General features: G+C 34.8%; 1 protein-coding gene across 16 annotated transcripts in view; it reads left to right on the top strand.

Moving 5' to 3' along the window:
* CADPS2 (calcium dependent secretion activator 2) overlaps window positions 1-25,674 on the top strand; it is a 564,672-nt gene that overhangs the window by 317,554 nt on the left and 221,444 nt on the right. For all 16 annotated transcript variants that reach the window (XM_054237741.2, XM_054237742.2, XM_054237744.2 and 13 more), the window contains one exon: window positions 227-366. In XM_054237741.2, the coding sequence (XP_054093716.1) occupies window positions 227-366 (140 nt within the window). The remainder of the gene's footprint in view (window positions 1-226; window positions 367-25,674) is intronic.

Genomic DNA, 25,674 nt, shown 5'->3' on the forward strand with positions numbered 1-25,674 from the left:
AAGAAAACTCATTATGTGATAATGTGAAAACACATATTTGTCAAAAAATAAATTGAGTCTGTACTGAAAATCCATCAGCTATGGTAGTAGGAAGTCAAATGGTTTATTAGATTCATTTGGGTGTTGACACCATTTTTTCAAACAAGAAAACATAGAAAAGTTTGTAGTTCCAAACCATAGGCACTCTGTATCATGCACTTAAATATGTTTTCTTTTTTCCATACAGGTGATATTATACCCAACTTCTAATAGCTCCAAATCAGCTGAATTACACCGAATGGTAGTTCCAAAAAATAGCCAGGACTCTGACTTAAAGATCAAACTGGCAGTGCGAATGGATAAACCAGCGCATATGAAGCATAGTGGGTGAGTGTATATTTGAGGATTTTTTTCTGAATTATTAGATTTCATTTCAATGTATTATTTCTGTCAGTTTATTGAGATAACCAGTATAGCAGGCTTTTGCATGGAGTTTTCTCAAAAAGTGACATATGTAAGTTATCTTATTCAGTGTTTTAGACCGATAGATGGCTTTATAGCTAAGATGTGTCTTTAGTTAACTGTATGTGTGCTACCACAATATTGGTACTTGATTGTATTAATATTACTTATCAGTCATATTGATGGAGGGCACTGATACCTTCTAAGAAACATTCTTCAAATTGCAGTAACAGGTGAAACAAGCTTAGCATTGAAGTCCCTAGAAATAGTTAAACTTCCGTAGAATATGTGAAAACTAAAGCATAGTTTAGCTATGACCCATAGTTTAGCTTAGACTCTATATATTTTGACAAGAGGGATATGAGTGTTGATCCAAACATGTGAGTGAGAACTGAATTGATATTGGAGAAAACTGCTGCTGTTGCATGGAGAAGAAATTCAGGGACTGTCTCCTGGGGATCACCAGGGATCAGAGTCAGACTTCATCCCTGCCAGGATTCTTTGTCTGTTGCAGCTGGTGAGGAAACAAGTCTGAACTCTTGAATAAAATAAAGTGAATTTCCAAAACTGCAGGAGTTTCTCAGAATAACACTTTGGACTAACTGTTGCCAAATTCCAGTATAGGAGTGTTAGCCATTAGAAAAGCAAAGGAGCCATTTTTCTTACTAAGGAGAAAAGCAGTTGTTGAAGTGGCTTACCTGAGTTTAGCCACAAACACAGAGGTCTAAGAAAGTGCATCCTTGTAACAAGCAGAGCCTGCTGGCATTAGGGCCAAATCACTAACATCAGGGTGGCTGATGATTCAAAAAATGAGGAGAATTCTTTTGACGACCATTAGGGGAAACATGGTTAAGCTCTGGGTAGGGGGCAACCCAAGGTATACATTACAATTGGGACGGAACTAAGGACTGTATTGCTTTTTTGTTTGTAGGCAGAATGTGCAGGGTCAGAACAGACTTCACCAAAGGGTAAAAGTACATGAAAGGGTGGGCTCTTAGAAAGGGAACCAGGATTTGGATACCAACATTAAGCATCTTTAATGTAGTAAAGTAAAATCTACTATGACACAGATGGAGTAGGTGGGATTTAATAATTAGGCCATGCATCCATCTACCTGCTCCCCAGTAATTTCTGCAGCAGGAATGTATTGAGCACTTACTATGTTCCAACTAGGACAAACTTTAATGAGATATCATTACAGGCCTATAGGAACTGGCTAGGCAGGGATTTAGACTTGTATGCAAACAATTATGACAGTGAATGGTAAGTGCTGTAAGACGGAAATGGAAACCCAAGAGAAATAATATCTGATTTTGCTGGGTATAGTGAATGAAAGTTTCACAGGACACCTGACTTTAGAGATAAAACTTGAAGGATGAATTTATCAGGTAGTCTGGGAGAAATGACATTCTACAGCTTCCAGGACTCCTGCCTTTGCATATGACAGCTACATGACAGCATATCCAAAGGCAGGAGTCCTGGAAGGGCTTTTAGCTGATGATGACAAGTTCAGTTTAACTGTCAGAGAGTGCTAGGGCTCTAAAGTGCTTAGAGATTAGTAGAGATGCACATAAAAGAGCACAGTATGTTCCAGGAACTGCAGTTGCATCTCTACTCTTTTTTACTCCGTCCCTTTTTCTTTTGATTAATGACACAATAGAAAAACAGGAACCTATAATCATGCCAAGGTAGCCCTAATTTATCCATGACCAGTACCGTGCCATGGTGAATACTCCTGCAGCCTTCAGCTTGTCCCAGAAACAAACACTGAATATGCGTAGGGCAGGTTCTGTAACCTTTAGCTCCAGTGGGAATAAATCCTTGCTCTAACCTGGCAGTTTCTTTGTTCAGCATACTCCAGGGTAGGTGAGACAATCCAGACCCCTTACAAGACTTGATTTTGGGGTAAAGTTTGTTTTTATCACATTCCTTCCACTAAATCAGTACCCCTGGAATAGCCATGCAGTTGACTGCTGCCCAACACGATAGGTGAAGGAAAAGACTGAAAGGATATATTATGGTCTCTTAATTGAATCCATAAGGCTCAGGAACTCACTGAAGGACTCAGACCAGAAATGTGTCATAGCCCAACCTTATAAATCATTATCTAACATTGCTAAAGGATACAGGCATTTCCAGATACTCAGGTATCTCTGTAGGTTGTGAAATACAAATTAAAACAATGTTAGAACTAAAAAATACCATACCTGTGATTATGTTGTGCTAAGATAGTATGTTATGTAGCAAAATTAAGAATATCATATTTCAAAATAGTGGTGCAATTAAAATATTTTAATGTTATATTAGAAGTAATCTACCAGAATTAAAAGTTTTCAACATTGCTATAATAATAATTGATCCCTATGGGCAGGAACAGTTTAGAGGTGCTTTAACCTAAGCATCTGTTCTGTTTTCTCAGTACCCGTGTGGTAACAGTTTTAAATATTTTGAATAGTACGCCTATGTATAAATATATATGGGAGAAGATTTCACCTACAGCATAGCTATATTAGTCTTTTTCTGAGGTATTTGGTAAATAGATTTTACTGCACTTAATTACATTCAAGAAGAGAACAAAACACAATCTTTTTCTTCTAAGTATTTCATTATACACTAAAGCAATAATATAACAGGAATAGTAGATTAGTAACATTTTGCTTTGGTCCTGGATCGTGTTTTGTCAGTAATTTCTCTTATAATCAGTTATTAACAGATGGATAATAATTTTAAAAGAGACAAATTTTTAAAAAGATTAATTTATCTTTAAAACATAGCAAACTCCTGTTTCAGATAGAATTGTTAGGTGGATTGAACAATAAATTGGAGGGTAATGGATTTTTATCTCCAGAGCACTTTAGACTTTGAAATCTTTTGGGATTTAAGTAGCAAAAACATATTCTCTGTTTTAATAATGTAGGCATCAAATATATCTTTCTTGTGTGAACTATTGTAACATGTATACTGTTTTATTCATTTATCACTTATCTATGACCCCTAAAATATTTTTATCAAAGTTACTTACATTTTTGTGTGTGTTCTCAACTGCACTCTAAGTTTCTTATCTACTTCAATTCTCAATGCCTCCTGCAGTGTATAATCAAAGATAGATATTAATATGAATAATGATGGTGAGAATGTAATATTGTGCTCCCTAGAGTATTAATGGAAAATAATACAAATGAGGGAAAGCCTCATTTACATATTGAAACTTAAAAGATTCTAAACACAGTTCATTGGAAATAAGGTATAATTTTAATGTAAAAAATGCCTAAAATAAATGAAATAGTGTTTAGTTCTCAATGTTGCATTTTAAAATGACTATTTTTTTTAAAAACAGAAGGTAAAATGCATCCAATCTAAAGCTTATGTTTCTGATAACTAATCAGTCCATGACTATACCTTATAATTTAAGTAGGACTAACTACATGTAAATGAAAACAGACATTTAATTTGAATCAAATAAGCATAATGATGATTTCATCCTTTTGAAACCAAACTGAGCATTACTACAAGATGCATATTTAGCAAAAACTTGAATTTATTCTTTTGGAATTTGTCATATAAACTAATTACGGCAACTAACCTTAGATAAATCTGTTAAACAAATTACCAGGTAGGTGTTGAAGGGTTAAATGATTCACATCCAGCTCTTGAATTAATTTTTCTGGTTTGTGCGTGTGTGTGTAGCATGAAGTTAGAAGTGTTCTTAAACAAATGGGCTATACTTTAGCGTAGCCTAGTGGCTAAGTAACAGTATTAACTTAAAACTCAAATATTCTTCCTATTTTTGTTAAATAAAATTATTTTCCTAATTCAGAGGTTATTTTCTCAACCAAAAATAAAAGATAAAATAAAATGGAACTAATAAATGGCTGTTGTGTCAATTAAATATATAACTGAAAAAGAGAAAATTGGCCGTCACAAATATGTGGAAGCATTATGACCATGATCTATGAGACGTCTGCATGCAACTGATCACTCTTATAGTAAAAAATTAATAGAGTTTCATAACTATATAACTATAGAAGATTCTTACCATAGTTTCAAATTGGTAGGACAAAATTTTAGCAAAATATATCTCATATATATCTCATATTTCTCTTTGTGTAGAGTCATGCTTGACTATTTACACATTTGTTGAATGAATGGATGGATCAAAATATTTTGACATTGTCACAGATAAAACTCTCTAGTATAATTTCCATCTTAAAGATAGAAAAGGGATTGGGTTCATCTCTTGTTGCAAGGAGAGACAATAGTTGAGCTTCCAGCAGGACAAACAAGCCTCACGCCATCTGCATTGTGGCCCCACTCTTTCCCAGAGACACGGCCAGCTGGGCATCCAGAGGTTGGGGCAGCATGCCTACATAAACCACATTCACACACTAAACATTCAGACATTGCATTTTCTCATAAAGTGAAATGACTGCACTTTAGTAAAGTTGTATTGTTTAGCTTATCATTTAAGGTTTCTGATTTCCAATTAATTTAGGGGAGGAAAATCTTAGCTGTGTTAAGGTACTATTTGCTCAGAGGGTCCAGGCTTTAAAAAAAAGCCAAGTCTGTTTTTTTCACAGAGAAAATATTGATATATCATTTTTAAAGGCTCCTTTTAGAATGACTTTCCTCCATGTCCTTGTCTAAAATATGTTTCAACATCTGACCTTGACCTGAACCTATGTATGTGTTGGTCTACTTGCATTCCCAGGTTGAACTTGGCCCAGCCTGGCTTATCCTGATTTCACAGAAATCTTACTTGAGTCCCTTGAACTATAATAATATTCTTTAAAAAAATTTTTTTTTTTTTTTGAGACAGGGTCTCACTCTGTTACCCAAACTGGAATGCAGTGGCACCATCGTGGCTCACTGCAACTCTACCTCCCAGGCTCAAGCAGTCCTCCCACCTCAGTCTCCCAAGTAGCTGGAACTACAGGTGTACACCACCATGCCTGACCAATTTTTTTGTATTGTTAGTAGAGACAGGGTTTCGCTGTTTCCCAGGCTGGTCTCAAACTCCTGCACTCAAGTGATCCTCCTGCCTTGGCCCCCTACAGTGCTGGAATTAAAGGCATGAGCCACTGTGCTCAGCCTTATAATAATATTATTCTAGTCTTCTAGTTTTAATCACATCATTTGACTTTATTCAAAAGAAAATGCTTAAAGATATATGAGAAAAATAGAAATGTACAAATCATCATTAATTCCTTGAGATTATAAAAGTTACATCCCTATTAGGGCCCTGTGCTTAATTGTTAGATTTAATTTACATTTTTATTTGACAGCTATTATGGATGTAAGTAAGGTAGTTTATTGCTTTTGTGTGTTTATTTTTCTGCTAACTTTATTTTGTCTTCTCTCTGTGTCCAAGGGTGAAAAATGAAAATATTACATAAGTACTTTGAACCATGTCTGAGCAACTGACTTGAATGATTTATCTAAGAAATAAGCTCAGATTCTAAAAATAAAGAGCACCTAGAGATTATTTCATGGCAAGTGAGAGGAATAAGAAAGCACTTTCCCTTTATTTCAGTCTAATGCTGTCTAACATTTTTTAAATTACAGATATTTTCAGTGTATATTCAGTGTAAAAAACCTGTGGCGCTTTTTGTATATTTTACTACAATTTGCTAGGTTAACTTTTAATTTTCTTGCTTAAATTATTAAACAAGTATGATTTGGTCTCTACAGCTCGAAACAGTCTATTAAGTCTTGCTAGTTGTAGAATAAAAATTTGTCAAGTTTTATGATACATCGTTGATCTCATTAGATATACATACCAGGTGAGGTAGTTTTAATTTCATCTCAGGGCATTTTTGCTTATTTTTAATTATAGTTTTGTGTATGTTTCCTTTTTATTTTAATTTTTTTAATTAAAAAAATTTTCAAGACAGGGTCTTATTCTGTCTCCCAGGCTGGAGTGCAGTGGCATGAACAGAGCTCACTACAGTCGCCATTTCTCAGGCTCAAGAGACCCTCCCACCTCAGCCTCCTGAGTAGCTAGGACCACAGGTGTATGCCACCATACCTGGCTAGGTTTTCTGTTGTTGTTATTATTTTGTAGAGATGGGGTCTCCCTGTATTACCCAGGCTGCTCTTGAACTCCTGGATGACTCTGGTGATCCTCCTACCTCGGCCTCCCAAAGTGCTGGAATTACAAGTGTGAGCTACCACACCCAGCTAAATTGCTTTATTTGAGGAGGGATTGATAAACCTGAACAGCTGACTTCAGCTACATGACTTTTATTTTGTAGTTACCATCTCACCCAAGACCTTCATGTGATTGTATAATTAAGCTAATTAAATGTTTTGTGAAAAGAATTAGTGAGAGAGATTAGTGTCAATGAGATTAGGATTCTGAAGACCTTTGCCTTTGCTAACTCTACTATAGAATGTTCATAGTACTTACCTCCTCTCTCTCTTGTCTCTGATCAGATGCTGTCTCTACAGCAGCCCATCCTGTTCACCCTACAAAGTACCATTCTCTCTGCTTCCAACTCTACTTTTAACTGACTTTATTCTTTTTTTAAGCTCTTGTCATTATCTGATCTGACATTTATTATTTATTAACTGTATCCCCAACTAGAATGGTATCACAATGGTGTGATTTGCTATTGAGGAGCTTCTCAACTAAACTTGAATCCCATGGGGTAGGAATCATGTCTCACTTGCTATTTTTAACCTCAATTTTTAGAACATTGTCTAGTACTTAGTAGAAACTAAACAAATACTTGTTGAATTGATAATTTTTTTTAAGGAAAGAACAGAATGCGGAAATTAGCTCACAGTTGTAAGTGTTGGACTGATTATTTGGATATGAACTTCAGATTATCTAACTGATACTACTGTAAGGTGGATTTGTTGGAGTGTGTTTCAAAACATTATTGCCTCAGAAGAGTTACAGGAAGTCTCCTTTTTTCACAAATTTAAATTTGACTGTAAATCTAAAGACTGTATTATGAAGACATGTATTATTTTTCAAAAATTTTAAATTGAAAGTAATTACTCTCTGCAGGGAGGCTTGTTGCCTGTCAACGTTTATTCTTAGACCATCCCAGTGGTTGGACTGTATGAGGAAGTTTTAGCAACATTTCTTGTGGGTAGAGTATACGCCAGGGTTAATACGTTCTAATTTGTAAGAATGATGTATTATATAACCAATACTTATCAAAATTCAAGACAGAAAATAAAAACACTCTAGATTTGACCTTTGTTCATACTATCTTATGGACTCAGTAAAAGTCGTTTGCTTTCTCTCTGCAACAGTGTTCGCTGAATTTGAATAGTCATGCTATATTTATTTCAGAATGTATTCTGCCAATTCTATTTAGTGTGCACTTTTTTCCCATTTAGATAGACTCAAAACCAATTCATGAAAATGTTTTCCCCAATAACCGACAAAGAAAAATGAGGGGAAATATACAAAGAACCAGTTTTTTGATGATTAGACAGGCAGGAGGAGTCCTAGACTGTATATGGAGAGGAATGGACTGAGCAAGCAAAAGCATGGGCTGACAGTACCAAGACTTGCAAAGATTTCCGAGTCTGAGCATGGCAGTGGGCCAAAGTCAGGATGAAACTTAGGAGCAGAAGGTTACATAGACTAGAAAGCAGGAAGATATGTGGCAGTAGTGAAGGGCGACAGCAGCAAAAGTACGTGATCAACTACAGCATATGGCAGCAGAGTTGGCCTTACTTGAAAGTCCCTGAAAAAAGGAAGGTAAAGGCTTAGAGGGGATCAGCAGAGGTCTAAAGAGGAGAAAATGAGTGTTTATGGAACATAGTAAAGGATAGGACAGGGCCTAAAAGTATAGGAATGATGAAAAGGAATCTCTTCAAAAGTAGTCTAAGTTTGTCTACTAGTTCATTTAATTTTGGCCTTCTCTCCATAGATGTTAACATATGGGTATAAGTGTATTAACATGATATTAATAGTTAACATATTCCCACTCTTCTCTATATAATCATAACCAGCACTTACTTGAATGGAGCATTGGTAATAGGATATAATATCACAGCCACAGCCTCCTAGTAGACTATATCTGAAGCACTTGAAAATCATAAATTAACAATAGTGGGGAAGATTATACAATGAATTTGCTTTAGTATGATAGATGTGTGTTCAGATTATATAAAGAACCATCACCACAGTTTTAACATTAATACCAATGTTAATGACATGAACAGAGAGGAGAAAGAGTTTATGAGCATTATATTTCTAATTATTCATCCTGCATTCATTTATATCCTTAAGGTTAGTACGTTAGTAATTAAATCAGAAGAGAAAAGCACATCTTATTCTCATGATTTAAAAAATTGGTTTGTTACTTAAAATAATACAAATGTATTTTTAATGTCTGTGTTTATTTTATATATCAGTATTAATACTTCAGAAACACATTTTTAAAAAATGTTTTTGACAGTGGATTAGAAGTATATAACAGTAGTCCAAAGGTCAATCAGAAAAGTTGAATACCACTTATTTCCACCTTTGTGAAATTGGCAGCCTTATCTTTTCTGCCAGTTCTATTGATCTTTAGGTTTACCACTTCCCCTTCACTTATTTCTATCTCTCTGTAATGTTTCCCACAACTAAATCCCTTTCCATTACTTCTGCCAACCCTTATTTAGTCTCTATCCTAACAAATAAAAACCTGTTCGTTGACTTTTCTACTCATCATAGCTACTTGGGAAACACTTGCTGTTTATTTTAGTAGAGATATAACTGTATCCCTAAATTCCTAATTGGTGTGAAAAACAGGAACATCAGTAGAAAAGTCAATGATGCAAATCCTTTACTCTAGAGTTCAGATTCTTCAAAAATCTGGTTCATCTAGATTTTATACCCAACACAAACTCCCAACTTTGCCAAGTGGATCAGTTCATATACCCTGAATACGCTTTTATTTGCTCAAATCTATTTCTTTCACTCTTTTTCCCAATCCTACCACTCTGGTACCAGGTTATACATTTTCTTGTACATAAGTGCCAAGAGAGGTAGTTCATTTTCTCTATAACTAAGTTTCCTCAGAAGCAGACTCCACTAACTGGAAGCCACCTTGTTCCCACTCCCTTGATTTTGAGAGAACTATTGAGTCTTTTTTATACCAGTGTAATCTAAAAAGATGCTGGCCCTCTCTCTGCCTCATCAAGATTACTCCAATTTAAGAGTTTCCATCTTGTCACCTAGGCTGGAGTGCAGTAGTGCAATCTTGGCTCATTGCAACCTCCGCCTCCTGGGTTGAAGCGATTTTCCTGCCTCAGCTTCCTGAGTTGCTGGGATTAACAGGCACCCACCCCTAAGCCTGGCTAATTTTTGTATTTTTGGTGAAGATGGGGTTTCACCATGTTGGCCAGACAAGTCTTGAACTCCTGATGTCAGGTGATCTGCCTGCCTTGACCTCCCAAAGTGCTGGAATTACAGGCATGAGCCACTATGCCCAGCCATAGTTGTTACCTTACAAGCTGCACAAGAGAATCTGGAATGGGAGGTAGGGCAGAAGCCCTTCTACCCAAGTTATTCTCAATCACCTGTGGTCCCTGCTCTATCTCTCTTCTTTTTACCACAGTCCATTTTTACCAGAAAAATGGACATTCTCCCTTTTTAAATTGCTGTCTAGGACCCTATTTATGTAAAACTTTTGATTAAGTCAGCCAGACTTACCCTTTACTATATCAAAGCGGGAGATAAGTGAATTATAGTTATCTGTATGTGTGGTAGGTTGATCACATGAATAGAACCAATAAAGAGGCTTCCTAAATTCATGCCTCATGCCCTAAATCTTTCTTGTTCCCTCCAACTTTGGGTTTGACCATGTGGTTTGCTTTGGGCCCTGGGACAGACGCAGATTTGAGATAAGCATATACTTGAAAAAGCACGTGTGCATTTTCACTTCCTTTCTTACTCGCTTCCTTCACCGTGAGGACCCACATGGACTAGCCCACTGGTAAAGCAGAACTACATTTGCCTGATTGTGCTGACCTGGATTTCAGGCATATGAGTGAGCCCAGATGAAATGGAAAAAGCCCGCTAGCTAATGTGGAAGTGACCACAGACCCAGGCATTGGTCATGGCCAGCCCAGCTCAGATCAATAGAACTGCTTAATAAACTATAGGCTGGTAAGAAATAATGAATTGTTGTTATTTTAAGTCACTAAGTTTTAGGGCTGTATGAAATACAGGAAAGGTTAGATATTGTGCACTCTTGTCTTGCTACAAAATCCTATTCACTTTTTTTTTCCTGTTATAAATCAGATGCATGGGGCTGGATTATTCATAATCCTTGGCACATGATATATGTCACATTGATTTATACATTTATTTGTGTATAGATATGATCTTTCCAGCACAATATGCCTTGCTACAAACATACTGTAGCAAATGGACATTTGATGAAATGTCCATTTCATCAAAATGGACATTTGAGTCATTCCAGATTTTTGCTATTTCATATAGTGCTACTGTGAACATTCTTGTACATGTCTCCTGGGATATATATATATACACACACACACACATTATATATACATATATATACGTATATACATATATACACACATATATACGTATATATAATATATGTATATACGTATATATATATATGTATATATAATGTGTGTGTGTGTGTGTGTATATATATATATATATATATATATATATATACATGTAGTTTCTCTTGAGTGGATACCTAGGAGTGGAATTGCTGAGCTGGTAAGAATGTGAATTTATCTTTACAAGACAATACTAAACTTTTTCCAGTTTTATTAAATAGTTCTACCAATATACATTTCTTCCAGCGATGTGTAAGATCTTTCTGTCCTTCTCTTATTTGGCTTTTACCATCTACTGTCGTCTTTTGAAAAACGTGAAAAACACAAACTTTTCACGTTTGTGTTTATATGTATAGTTATATTATTATCTCTTGAAGGCAGAGATCCTCTTACTTCATTACTTAGTCCATATGCTTCAGAATACAGTGGATACACATTATTGTTTGATAATTGGTTGATCAGTATATTCTTTCTGATTACACAGAATTTTAGACTGAGACAATATGAAAATTTCCTTGATATTCTTCATTTTTCCATCACAGATTGACTTGGGAACCTCAAATTGTGCTCCCAGATAACCTTAAATACTCTCTACTATAAAAAATTATAACCAGCTACACTCCTATTTGTCTCTCAGATTAACTCCTTGTTGACTGCACCTTATTGTTCACCATTATTTGACCAAGCACTGAAGGCATCCTTGGTTTCATCAAGTCAGTTATTCAACACACGTTTATTGATGTGTCAGACTCAATAAATGAGTGAATGAGTGAAATTTGCTATAAAAATCATGATACTTAAAAAAATCACCAAATGCATTAGATACTGTAGAGTTAATTACTTGCCCCACTGAAAAGGAACAGCTGCTAACCAAATAGCATAGACTAGAAAAATTTAAAAGCTGTAAAATTGAAAACAGTTTAAGCTGGCAAAACATAACATAATCATATGTAAAAAGTGTGATATACTCTTAGATATGAATTGCTTCTTCCATGACGTTGACATCCATTTGGAAAGATACCATAAAAAAGTGGTTCACACAATCTATTTTAATTGGTAGCTTGAAGCTGTTTCCAAAATATCCTTATACCAGAATTCACAGACAATTAAAAAAATTAACTTTCTTTACTCTTCCTTGAGTGTTAATATATCTATACACAATAGTGTTGCCCCAAGTCAGTTGGGTGTAATTTTCATTGGTCACTCTAGTCAGGGAAATAACAAGTATACAATGATGATTTGAAAACAGTAACTAAAAAATATTGTCTTTGTTGGTAGTGGTTGTAACAACTGTATGTGTTTAAGGATGTTTATTAAATTAAGCAAATATGGAACATATTTAAGAATGGAAAGGGCTTTGCAGACGCTGCTGCTGCCTGGAGCCTTGTAGTATCAGCCATGTCAACCCCATCATCTTCTTCAACATTGCCGTCAATGACAAGCCCTTGGGCCGCGTCTCCTTAGAGCTATTTGTAGTCAAGGTTCCAAACACAGCAGAAAACTTTTGTGCTCTGAGCACTGGAGAGAAAGCATTTGGTTATAAGGGTTCCTGCTTTCACAGAATTATTCCAGGGTTTATGTGTCAAGATGGTGACTTCACATGCCATAGTGGCACTGGTGGCAAGTCCATCTGTGGGGAGAAATTTGATGATGAGCACTTCATCCTAAAGCATACAGGTCCTGGCATCTTGTCCATGGCAAATGCTGGACCCAACACAAATGGTTCCCAGTTTTTCATGTGCACTGCCAAGATTGAGTGGTTGGAGGGCAGCATGTGGCCTTTGGCAAAGTGAAAGAAGGTGTGAATATTGTGGAGGCCATGGAGCACTTTGGGTCTAGGAATGGCAAGACCAGCAACAAGATCACCATTGCTGACTGGACAACTCTACCAGGTTTGACTCGTGTTTTATCTTAACCACCAGACCATTCCTTCTGTAGCTTGTGAGAGCACCCCTCCACCCCATTTGCTCACAGTATCCTAGAATCTTTGTGCTCTTGCTGCAGTTCTCTTTGGGTTTCATGTTTTCCTTGTTCCCTTCCATGCCTAGCTGGATTGCAGAGTTGAGTTAAGTTTATGATTATGAAATAAAGACTAAATGACAGCAACAAAAAATAATAGAAAGGGCTAAACTCCTCTTATGAAATGGGAAAAACCATAGGAGGAAAGATAAAACCCAAGTGATCAGAGAGATTCTATGCCGATGTAGACTATGATGAATAGAACTGAAAATAATTACTGAGTAAAGTGAATGAGGATTAGACCTGAAATGCATATAACTTTAAAATGAATCAGATAGCTACAATAAAACAGGAAAGTAATGTTACAGTTGAATATACTGCAAAGAATATAGGTAAAGTTATGCTCTACAATATCTCCTTGTCCATTGGACACAAATATGTGTATTTTATTTATAAAAAGACAAGTTCCCATTTGTTTGGCCTTTGCTTTGACCTTAAAATGAAAGTTATGAACATTTGATAGAATCTGCTTGTACCTTTGCTATCTTGCACTTAATGATACAGAACAATGTGTTGTTTACCCAAATGTTTAACCATTAGACTTACTATCATATCAGAGAGAATGAGGGTGTTAGGGGTGTTCATAGTAAGGTACATGAATGATGAAATGTTAACACATAATTAAAATTTACTAAAGGGCAGTGTAATACCCTAGCAGGACAGCTTAACTGTAGTACTTAGAGTCTGCAGCCAGCATGCCAATTATAACCTCATCACCATGTGATCTTAAGGCAAGTTACTTAACCTCCCTGCACCTCCCTTCTTCTTCTGTAAAATGGAATACAACAATCACCAATTTCAAAAGGATGCTGTAAGGATTAAATGAGCTAATATCACTAAAGTGACAGAAACATTGCCTGGCATATCATTAACAGTTCATTTTAGCTGTTATCATTACACAGTAGATAATTTAAATTATGATTTACAAATAAATGTCGATTTATTTATGCTATGTTATGATATATTCCATGTAACTTTAAGATATTCTTTTGTTGCAATAGTAATATATATATATATATATTCTATAATGAATGTGTGTGTGTGTGTGTGTGTGTGTGTGTGTAATATATAATAGAAAACTGGAATTAGAAGCATTAAAAAGAACAAAAATTGGCCAGGCACAATGGCTCACACCTGTAATTCCAGCACTTTGGGAGGCCGAGGTGTGTGGATCACCTGAGGTCAGGAGTTCAAGACAAGCCTGACCAACATGGTGAAACCCCATCTCTACTAAAAATACAAAAAAAAAAAAAAATAGCTGAATGTGTTGGCGAGCACCTGTAATCCTAGCTACTTGGGAGGCTGAGGCAGGAGAATCGTTTGAACCTGATAGGCAGAGGTTGCAGTGAGCCAAGATCATGCCATTGCACTGCAGCCCAGGAAACAGAGTAAGACTCTGTCTCAAAACAAAACAAAAAGCAACAAAAATTATCTCATAATACCACTTTAAAAATATTCTTAGGTATATGAAAGTTAAAAGTGCCATTTTTTGTCTTTCATTCTGAACCACAGTATCAGCTATTTGGTGTACATATTTTGTTCCTCCGTGTATTCAACTGCACTATCTTTGTTATATTAAAATACTCAGTTTACAGTAATTTTAGACATTTTCTATTTCCAGCACTGAAATTTTCTGCTAGCGTTAAGTAGTCTCTATGTATTTATAGTGTTCAGACTATAAAAGTCATATCATGAATAAATAGGTTAAAAATTATTTCTTAATTAAAATCACTGCTATAACTTACATTTCTGTAAAATCAATTGGTTGTTATAAGTCATTTAAAATGAAAAATAGACTTTGTGATACAGAGTACAAATTGCATTAATGATTGATAGGCATTATGTGTGAAATGAAAAATTACTAGACAAGGAGAAGAAACCATTTATCCTGCTACAAAATATTCAGTGAATGGATTATAGCTGCAATCTTGTCTTTAATGTTTTCTGTGGTAATTGTCAGGAAGAGGTATGAAGAATTGTGGGACCTTAATAATATGCCTTGCCGTTTTAATTGCTGAGAGAAGCAAGAGAATTTTAATTGCCAGGAGATACATTATGAATTAAAGTGTCATTCTACATTCATTCTAAAATAATTGGTTTGAATATTTGTAGGAAACGAGATATAAATTTAGTTCCAAATTCAGGAGCATACCCACAACAGACTTTGTTAAAATGATCTATGGTTAAGAAAGGTTAACAATCATAAAACTTTAAATGTCTCTTTAATTTGGTACAATTTAATTTTTTAATGGATTATTCAACTTGAAAAATAGAACTCACAGTATTTTAAAACTTAGTATTCTTTTTAAATTACTATAACACTAAGTTAAAATCCTAAATTGCTTTCAGATTTCTGGGGTGTTGGTTTTTTAAATTTTTTAGTTTTAGCATTTATTACAGCTCAGGGGAAAAAATATTTTTTATAAATCATGACAACATGGTTATAATACATGAATTATAAATTCTGTTGACATTACGTGGAAACTTGTTGTAAATGTAGTCATGCTTCAGTGGACTTTCAGAATTCTAGATTAAGTCTCAAATACTCAGCTAAAATAAGTTGATTGAAAAAGACATGTACTTGAAAGGAGCTTAAACAGTAAACTTACCACAAAAATAGTAAATAAATTAAATATAAAATGTGACTTGAAATATTTTGACCATGTGGTTAACTAAAACCATCAGTTGAAGTTAGGAAAATGGAAAAACAAATGAAAGATGAAAAACTTTTCTTCGTATGGTTACTGCATAAAAAGTCATGCTTTATACTGGGCTTAATAATTACAAGATTTACATTTAAATTTACAAAATTTTAAATACTCATTTTTTCCCTTTGTAACTTGTACACAATTATATTTGTTATAAAGGCAATGGATAGATTTACTTTGATTGCCTTTTTGTTTTCTTAGGATTTGGGGCACAGGGCATTGAATACTTATATTTCTCTTTTAATGACTCACCATCACCATCCCCTCTTTTATTTTACTTAAATATTTCATTTCTGATCCCTCTCTTATTCTGCTCCTGCCCGTATGGGTATTTGTCTTTGTCCATTTTGTGCTACTTTAATGGAATACCACAGACTGGGTAGTTTATAATGAACAGAAATTTATTTGGCTCAAAGTTTTAGAAGCTGGAAAGTCCAAGATTAAGGGGCCAGCCTCTGGTGACGACCTTTTTGCTGTATTAAAATATGGTGAAAGGCATCACATGGGTAAAAGAGAGAGGGAAGGGGGCTGAATTCATCATTGTATCAGAATCTCACTACCATGTTAATGGCATTAATCCATTTGTGAGGGCAGAGACCTTCACAATCATAAAGGTCCCACTTCTCAACACCGTTGCATTAGGTTTTAGGTTTCTGACACATGAACTTTGGGGGACACATTCAAACCATAGCAGTATCCACTCTATATTGGATAATATAGCCATGGATGTTGTGTAAAATGTGTAGTGTTTTGCGTGTGTTTTAAATGTAGATATATTGTGCTATAGATATTTAATTTTTTTTCATTAAGCATCCAATATTTAAGACCTATGTTGCTATACATTCTCTTAGATCACTGCTTCTTGTACTACCTGGCATACTCAGTGTCTACTACATTTTACCTATTTGATTCTCTAAGGATAAGCGCCTGAATTGTCTCCCATTCCCATCCTTATAAATGGTGTTCCAGTAGTTGTCCTTGATCAGGTCCAGTCACAGGCCCGTGTAAGAATTGCTCCAACATATGTAACCAGGAATGAGGCATATACATACTTAATTTCACTAAGTATTTCAAGATTGATTTCCAGACTATCTACTTACAGTACTATTTTCCTATATCCTTACCCAAAATTGGTTTTACTGACCTTTTCAATTTTTGCTTTTCTGATAAGGGGAAGCAATGTTTTATTTAGTTTTGTGTATTCCTATACTTTCTCACTAGACTTCCTCTTTTGTGACTCGTATGTTTATCTCCTCTGCCAACTTTGCTTTTTTGTTTTCCACCCCTTTTGGTTGTTTTACAGCTTTTCTTCTCTAGATAACCACGGCTCAGTAGAGCTGCAGTGAGGGAGATGTGTATGTGGGCTGTGTAGCAGGTTCAATTACTATAACACTAAATTAATTTTGAAACTGCTTTCAGATTTCTGAGGTACTGTTTTGTTTTTTTTTACGCTCTTGTTGCAGTGTTTATCACAATTTGGAGAGCACTTGTGATTTGGGGGATACGTGAAATGTGGCTAGTGCAACTAAGGAACCAAAAATTTAATTCTGTTTAACTAACATTTAAGTGTGAACAGACACATTTGTTTACTGGGTTGGACAGAGAATCCTAGGTATGAATTCTTGGTTTGCTTTAGCTATTACAGATATTTTCTCCATTTCTTATCTGCTGGATAACCTTGTTGAACAGAAATGCTTAACTAGCATTTTCGTCTAATCCTTCAGCTTTCTTCCTATATATTAGTGCTTTTGGAGTTGTTTCTAAAGTATCCTGTACCCTTGAATCGCAAAGATAATCTCCTTTGTTTTCTTCTTTTAGGTTCATAGATTTATCTCTTAGGTCTTTAGTCGACATAGAGAGCTTCCTTTTTGAATATGGTGTAAGGAAGGCATCCAACTTTACTTTTGTTCCACCAACTAGTTTTCCTACTTTTGAGGTGTTTTCTAAAACCAACAATCAGTTTTCTGCTGCTCCAGAAACCAACTGTAAGTCCAACAATTCAATTCAATATACTAACTGCTTGGAGTTAGTACAGACTCCACAGGTCAAGGGATAAATCTCATGAGACTGCCCTCATTTCAGACATCTATTGCAAGTCTTGGGCCACCTGTACTTCTGACTAACTGGCTATAAATTGGGGGTTCCCACAACCTCCTCCTCAGTTCTGATAACCTGCTAGAATGAGTCATAGGACTCGGGAAGGTACTTGATTTGTAATCAACTGGTTTATTATAAAGGATACAAATAAACAGGTAGACTGAGGTACATATGTCAAGTTCTGGAAGAGTCCTTAGCATAGGAACTTCTGTCCCTATGGTGTTGGGGTAGGGTGTAGATATATTCACCAGCCTAGGAGCTCTCAGAAATTCAGTGTTCCAAAGCTTATGTGAGCCCACTGTTTAGCCCCACACTCTTCCTTCCCTTTCCTGAAGTCAGTGGGTGGGGCTAAAACTTCCCTGTAATCACTTGATCTTTCTGAAGACCAGTCTCTTATCCTGCGGCTATGTAGGGGGGCCCACCTTAAATTACCTCATTAGCATAAGTTCATTGAAAGGGGCTCCTTAAGCATAATAAAAGGTACTACTTTCACTCAGGAAATCCCAAGGATTTCAGTACCTCTGTGCTAGGAACCAAGGACAACCACCAATGTATTTTGTATTATAATACACCTGCACTATTGTGTGGAAGACAATTTATTTTTAAACCTCTGCTTTGGTGTTGTAGAAGCACACTTTTAGCAAGTTGATTTACTCAGTTCTCTTATTCTAACACATATTTTGTTGTATTTTCTCTATAACAAAGGCGATTATGTCATCCACAGATAATTGTAGTTTTATTTTCTTCTTTTATTATCTTTACTCCTTTTTTTCTCTTATGCAATGGGCCAGGGCCTCTAGTGCTCTGCTATTTAGAATTGACAGGAGGCAAATGTATTTTTTACTAGTTTTAGAAGAACTGTATGTTATACAATGATGTACCATGTAATGATATGTACAGTAGTGGTCCCTAAGATTATTATGGAGCTGAGAAATTCTTATCTCCTATTGATATAGCCATTATAATGTCATTAATGCAACACATCACTCGTGTTTTAAGAGGATTGCAGTGTAAATAAACCTATGGTCCTGCCAGTTGTAGAAAAGTACAGTAAATACATTTGTGTGGCCTACATAAAAAGTGAAAATGATAAATCACTGCGTTACTCATGTATTTACTTTTTATGGTTATTTTAGAGTGTACTCCTTCTACTTATTAAAAAAAAAAAGAACAGTAATGTTAAAGCAGCCTCAGGCAGATCCTTCAGGAGGTGTTTCAGAAGAAAGCATGGTTGTCATAGGTGACAGGTCTATGTGGGTTATTCTCCCTGAAGACCTTTTAGTGGGACAAGTTATGAAGCTGGAAGACTATGATGCTAATGGTCTTGACCTTGTGTAGTCCTAGGCAAATATATGTGTTTGAATGTTAGTTAAAAAAAAGGGGGGCGGGCGGGTGCAGTGGCTCCCACCTGTAATCCCAGCACTCTGGGAGGCTGAGGCGGGTGGATCATGACGTCAAGATATCGAGACCATCCTGGTCAACATGGTGAAACCCCGTCTCTACTAAAAATACAAAAAATTAGCTGGGCCTGGTGGCACGTGCCTGTAATCCCAGCTACTCAGGAGGCTGAGGCAGGAGAACTGCCTGCACCCAGGAGGCGGAGGTTGCGGTGAGCCGAGATCACGCCATTGCACTCCAGCCTGGGTAACGAGCGGAACTCCGTCTCAAAAAAAAAAAAAAAAGCTTGAAAACTAAAAAAAGAATTTAAAACAGAAAAATGCTTATGGAATAAGGATGTAAAAAAGAAATTTTTTTTGTACAACTATATGTATTTGTGTTTTAAGCTAAGTGTTACTACAAAGGAATTTTTAAAATGATAAAAATGTGAAGTTTATTAAATAAAAATACCATAGTTAGCTAAGTTTAATTTATTCTGGAAAAAAGAAAAATATTTTTTCATAAATTTAGCTTAACCCAAGTGTACAGTGCTTATAAAATTTGAGTGTACAGTGATTGCATTTGCATTCATTTACTACTCTCTCACTGATTCACCAAGAGCAACTTTCAGTCCCGAGGGCTCCATTCATAAGTGACCTATAGAGATGTATCATTTTCTATCTCTTGTATTTATACTGTACCTTTTCTATGTTTAGATACACAAGTACTTACCATTATGCTATTATTATTGCCTGTAATATCCAGTATAGTAACCTGCAATAGAGGTTTGTAGCCTAGGAGAAATAGCCTATACCATATAACCTTGTTGTATAGTAGGCTTATAGCATCTAGATTTGTGTAAATGTATTCTGTGATGTTTGCACAATGACAAAATCACCTAATGATTCATTTTCAGAATGTATCCCCATCATTAAGCCATGTGTGACTGTATTTATAAGCATAATACTTGCTTTATGTTTTTGGTATATAGCCTTACTAAGTAAATAGTCTTTTAAATCACAAATTTTAGAGCTTTATCAAATGCTTCCTCATACCTATTAGGATAATGATATTTTTCTCCTTGAACTATCAGTGTAGTAAATTATATTGGTGAGTTTTTTTTTTATGTTAAACTATCCTTACATTCATGGAAAACAATTTTTTATTTAAATGTTATGAAAATTATTTAAAATTAAAATTTAAGTAATACTCTTCAATTTATCTGACTGCTAATGAGTTAAGGTAAACATTCTCTGTTTTTAACAAAGCTAGTTAAGCTTCTTCTTGTATGTTTATATCCTTCTCCACTGCCAAATTTCACAAATCTGCTCGTAGGTTGAATTGGTCTATAATTGTTTTTTCCTTCACTGTTCTGCAGTAGTTTTCAGTCTGGGAATCAAAGGTATATTAACCCCATTAAATCAGTTGGCCAGTACTTTTTTTTTCACGTTCTCTTTTTTCCTTTGTTTTTCTCTCTCTCTCTTCTCTTTTCTTTTTTAAAACTGAAATTTTGTATAAGAGGGATTTTTCTGTCATTGGTAGTTTGTTAAAAACATTTTTAATAATGTCTGGATTGGAAACTTGGGTTGGAGGTAAGGGGAGGTATTTTTGAATACCTTTGGTGGCCATTTCAAGCTTTTTAGCAATTCTTGGTCAGTTTAAATCTTTGTGTTTAATTTCAGTTTTTCCTTTGGAAAGGATTTTTTTTCCAGATTATTCTTAGATTTAGCTATTAATATTTTAAAATACTCTATTATGTTTTTATCTATCCATTTTTAAATTCTTTTTTTATTTCATTTTTCTCACTTCAGATATTCTTCATTTAATATATATTATTCCTGCAGAGGTTTGTCTGCAATACTAATTATTTCAAAGGACTAATACTTTTTGTGTTAATTTCCTTTCTTTTAAAAAATCTTGGTTATATTAATTTTCTCCTAAGCCTTCATTATTTCCTTTCTTCTGTGTCACTAGGATTTTTGGGTTGTGTTATTTCCAAATTCTTGAGTTGAATAATTCAGCTTATCTTTCTCTGTATTTCTTATTTCACGATAGCCTTGAGATTTTCATATGAAATTTTTGTCCTGGTTTTTGTTTTTTTTAATTACTCAAGTAAAAGTTTTTTCCCCAATTCTTTTGCAGTTGTTTCACATCAAAAGACCTTTTTTTTTCTGCTTATGTTGAGAGTATTTGCGTAAAATTTTCACTTAGTTTTATCTTTAATTTCGTACTCTATTAGCATACAAAAGTATCTTTTTTCTTTGTCATAGCATTGCACTTTATAATTTTCTCTTAGAATTTTTCCTCTGTTATGTGGTGCTTCTGTATTCTCCGGAGCATAATCTTTTGGTTGTGTTTATTTTTGCTTGTATTGCCATTTACAGATACATGGCTAAACAACCTAGGACAAATAGTTGTAAATATACTTCTTGGATAAATAGTTGTGTATATGCTTCTTCAAAGTCTTTTTTTTTTTAACTTTTAAGATCAGGGGTACAAGTGTAGGTTTGTTATGTAGGTAAACTTTTGTCATGGGGGTTTGTTGTACAGATTATTTTATTATCATCTGCATATTAAGCCTAATAACTGGTTATTTTTCCTGATCTTCCCTCCTCTCATTCTCCACCCTTGGAAAGGCCCGAGTATGTGTTGTTCCCCTCTATGTGCCCATGTGTTCTTATCATTTAGCTCCCACTTATAATTGAGAACATGTGGTATTTTCATATATCAAACTTCCCCTAATTCCATTCATTCAGGCTTTTCATTGCTCTCATCAATGAATTGTTTCGACCAGTGGTGACCAAGTCTGACCAAGGTAGCTTGAGAGCCTGGTCTCTCCTTTCATCTTAATTAGCACCCTTCCAGACCTTTGATGTGAGAGTTGAGGTGTTCTGAATCTTAACATGCTATCAAAACTCAACTGATAAGAGTCCTCTAGGTCCCTCTTTTCCCCTGACCTCCCATTCATATAGAAAGATTGTTTTCTGTAAGACCTACCTGTGTAGAAATTTCAGACTTCAGTTACTGACCCTCATCAGTAAATGGTCTCTCGCCTGATTGTGTGCTTATTTTTTCTCCCTCCATTAAGCTTCTAGTTTGGAAATGCAATGGGTTGGGTTCTTTTTCATCTTTTTAATCCTCAAGTGATTTATACTCAAAGTAGGAAGTAACCTTGATCTTTTATGTACTCAGTTGATAGAAAACAGATTTTCATCTTCAGAATTTTAGCACTTTCTACTATACATTTATAATTATATCTGAAGATATCTTTCTTAGCTCTTTTACTTGTAAGTGTCCTGTGTCAGTGATCTGTGTAATTTTCATCTTTAATTTTTCAATTTAATTCATAGCACACTGTTTTGCAACAACAGGTCTCTAATAAATAATCTTAAATACCTTTATTTGTCTAGTCTGTTCATTATTCAGTAAATATAATTTATAGCTATTCTGCGACTATTCATTTTTCTTAATAGCAAAAGGATGTCATTTGTCTAATACTGTTTTTTTTTTTTTTTTGCTTTATTTTGTGGAGATAAATTTACATTATAAAATTTAGGTTTGGAGAACCCCAATTACAAAAGGCAATTTCTATGAGGATGCCTTGTCATGTGACAGGTTTAGGACTTCACAGTAACAGATCTAGTTTAGGACTGCCTCACAGCAGCCACTTAGTTCAGTTGGATAGAGCTGCTGCTAATAGTCTAAGGTTTACTCTAAGGTCTTGTTATCCTTCTTTATACTCATTTATCAAATGCTTGATAAAGTATCATTGGAAAGTTCTTGTAAAAGCCTTAAAAGGTCCCAAGAGGCATGAGTCACTTTCACTGATGTGGGGCTCAGTATATCATCCCATCAACCTACAACTCTTGCCATTAGCCTTTAAAACAAAATTTATTTGTTGTGGTGTTCTTATCATAAATTAAAATATATATGTGTTTTCATCAATGATATATCAGTATGCTCTACTAGTACTTACAGGAATGTGTGGTCAATATCAATAGGATAATTCTGATAAGTATGTCTTTTCTGTAAAAGTCTTGTGAACATACTGGAAAGATTCTTTAACAGACATTTTTAAAAAAAAGTAAAACCTGTTAATTGTCTGATATACTGTTACCTTTTTAGAGTACTCAGATATTACTCTAATTAGCAAGCTGTTGTAAACATATGACATCCAAATATAGTATATTACTTTAAATACATTTGAAGAATCCATCACATTAAATGATATTCTTATTTAGTTCTTAGAACACTATGTGATAGGTATGATGATACCAATTTACAGATAAGATTACTGAGGCATAAGGAGGTTAAGAAATTTGCCCAAAGTCATACAGCTAATAAGTGACTATGATTTGAACTCATCTGTCTGATTCCAGAGCTTGTTCTCTGAAGTGCTAGGCAACACCACCTAATAATACAAAATACTTTTCTCCTTAAGTGATTCACACTGTCAGTTCATGATACTCAAGTACCACCAGAGGCCAGGCAAGCCAAATACTTGTGTGAAGTGATCAGGTTAAAAGTCATGAGGAGTGGAAGTATCAAGATTAGAGGAATCAAGCGAACATGGACTGCAAAAGGGATTTCAAAATGTATTTTTAAATGCTGAGCTTTCAAAGCATATCTGCAAGCCAGATTTGGCCCATGAGGTCACCATTTTTTATTATTTGGTTTATATAAACATACCTCCCCATTACTACTTTTGAACAATTTTGAGGCTCTGCTAATTGCCACATACTCAGTATTTAATTAACGAGTAAGAAACCTTAGATAGTCACGTATTTTGAAATTGATTTCATTGAAATAAGAGAATAAAAGGAATAAAAATGCACTTTTTTCTTTTGTAAATCTTTGTGTCATTTATTTAAAATAATGACATTTTCATCGATATGCATTACTGTTACTCTGCCATCAAATCAAATCTTTTATCTCTTCTGTGGCTACCTGAGGCCTGCCCTATTATTTACTCAATAATTTGCAAACTCAAAATATTAGGGTCTTGATTTAGGACATAAAATTTGGCATGAGTCTGACATTTATTTCTCAGAATTGCATCAGTCTGTAAGTTTGCATGGGGCATATCTCAATTTATAACTATGTCTTAAGCGTGTGACTTTGTAGTGAATTATACAAAAAACAAATCTGCATAATATCTTATAGCCTATCTTTTAGCTTATATATATTTGATCTCCTCTGTGTAGTTACTTTGCTAAAATATCACTTAGCAAATACGTTGGGAGGCATTGTTGAAATAGGCTTGATATGGTAAAAACTTAGCCTATTTTGAAATGATATTATCAGTTCAAGGAATTTACTACAAAAGCAAAAGGTTTTGATTGTTTAAATGTAAGATTAGGAAACAAAATCTCTCATGTTAAAGTCCTCTGGAGTTTATATAAAAATCAAAATCATTATTTTAAAAGAATTCGGGTACAATAAATAGAATTCAGATCAGCAAATGTTCAAACTCCTAAATCATTGGCAAATTAGGTAATACACAGAGCCGGAGATGTGAATGTTATATAATGAGGATAATAAAGGAGTTGAATGTGATGTGCCTCGGGTGCATGTTAGTAGCTAATTCCAATATGAATGCTTTGCAATCATTTGTCAGCAGAGATGCATGTGTTTGGCTAAATGGAAATCTTGGACGTTCTCTCATACACCCCATTATTTGTAATTGAACACCTGATTTCTATCATGCAACAAATTAACGTCTGCACTGGATCTGTCTTTTATGCATATGGATTCACTGATTAGAATTTTGCAGATAGGCAGATACTTGAAAACATAAAGACAACATTGTGAAACACTTCCAGCCATAATTTTTGATTACATATTGAGAATCGTTTAATTATCTTACTCCATGTAATTAACTCTTCTACTTAGGTCAATTGCTTTTTTTATTAACATGTTAGCAATTTGTTAATTGGCATAAATAACATGAGACTTTTCTGAATATTTCATATGTGAAATACATGAGCTTAAAGAAGCTAAGGGAAACACAAAAAGGTAAATGTATTCATTAGCCCCATTATAGCATTTGCCAGTGCCACTGCTTGGTGCCACCAAAAGCAGCATGATTTTGTTGATTTGAGTGGTTATAAAAATTTAAGACCATGGGTGCACATTTAAAATCAAAGAGTATTTTCTGAAATTAAAAGAATGATAAAGGAATGGTTATAAAAATACTAGTTGGTGGCAGGGAGCCAGGTGGAGAGTTACATATATTCATTCAGGTAAGACAGTTATTATTAAGAAAGTGCTTTAGTCAATAGCAAGGCTTTAAACTCCAGGCTATTATTTTAACCACTGCTCTATATTATAAATAATTTTTACATATTAATAGAGATGTTATTGGTTATATCTAGAAAGAAAATTTTATTTCAAAGAAGTTTTCTAGTTTCTGGCACAAATAAACAACTACCAGTATCCTACATTTTAGATGTGTAGGAATTTAAGAGCTAAAAGAGATTTGGGG

The sequence above is a fragment of the Callithrix jacchus genome, chromosome 11 (assembly GCF_049354715.1).
Source record: "Callithrix jacchus isolate 240 chromosome 11, calJac240_pri, whole genome shotgun sequence".
In the NCBI taxonomy this organism is placed as follows: Eukaryota; Metazoa; Chordata; class Mammalia; order Primates; family Cebidae; genus Callithrix; species Callithrix jacchus.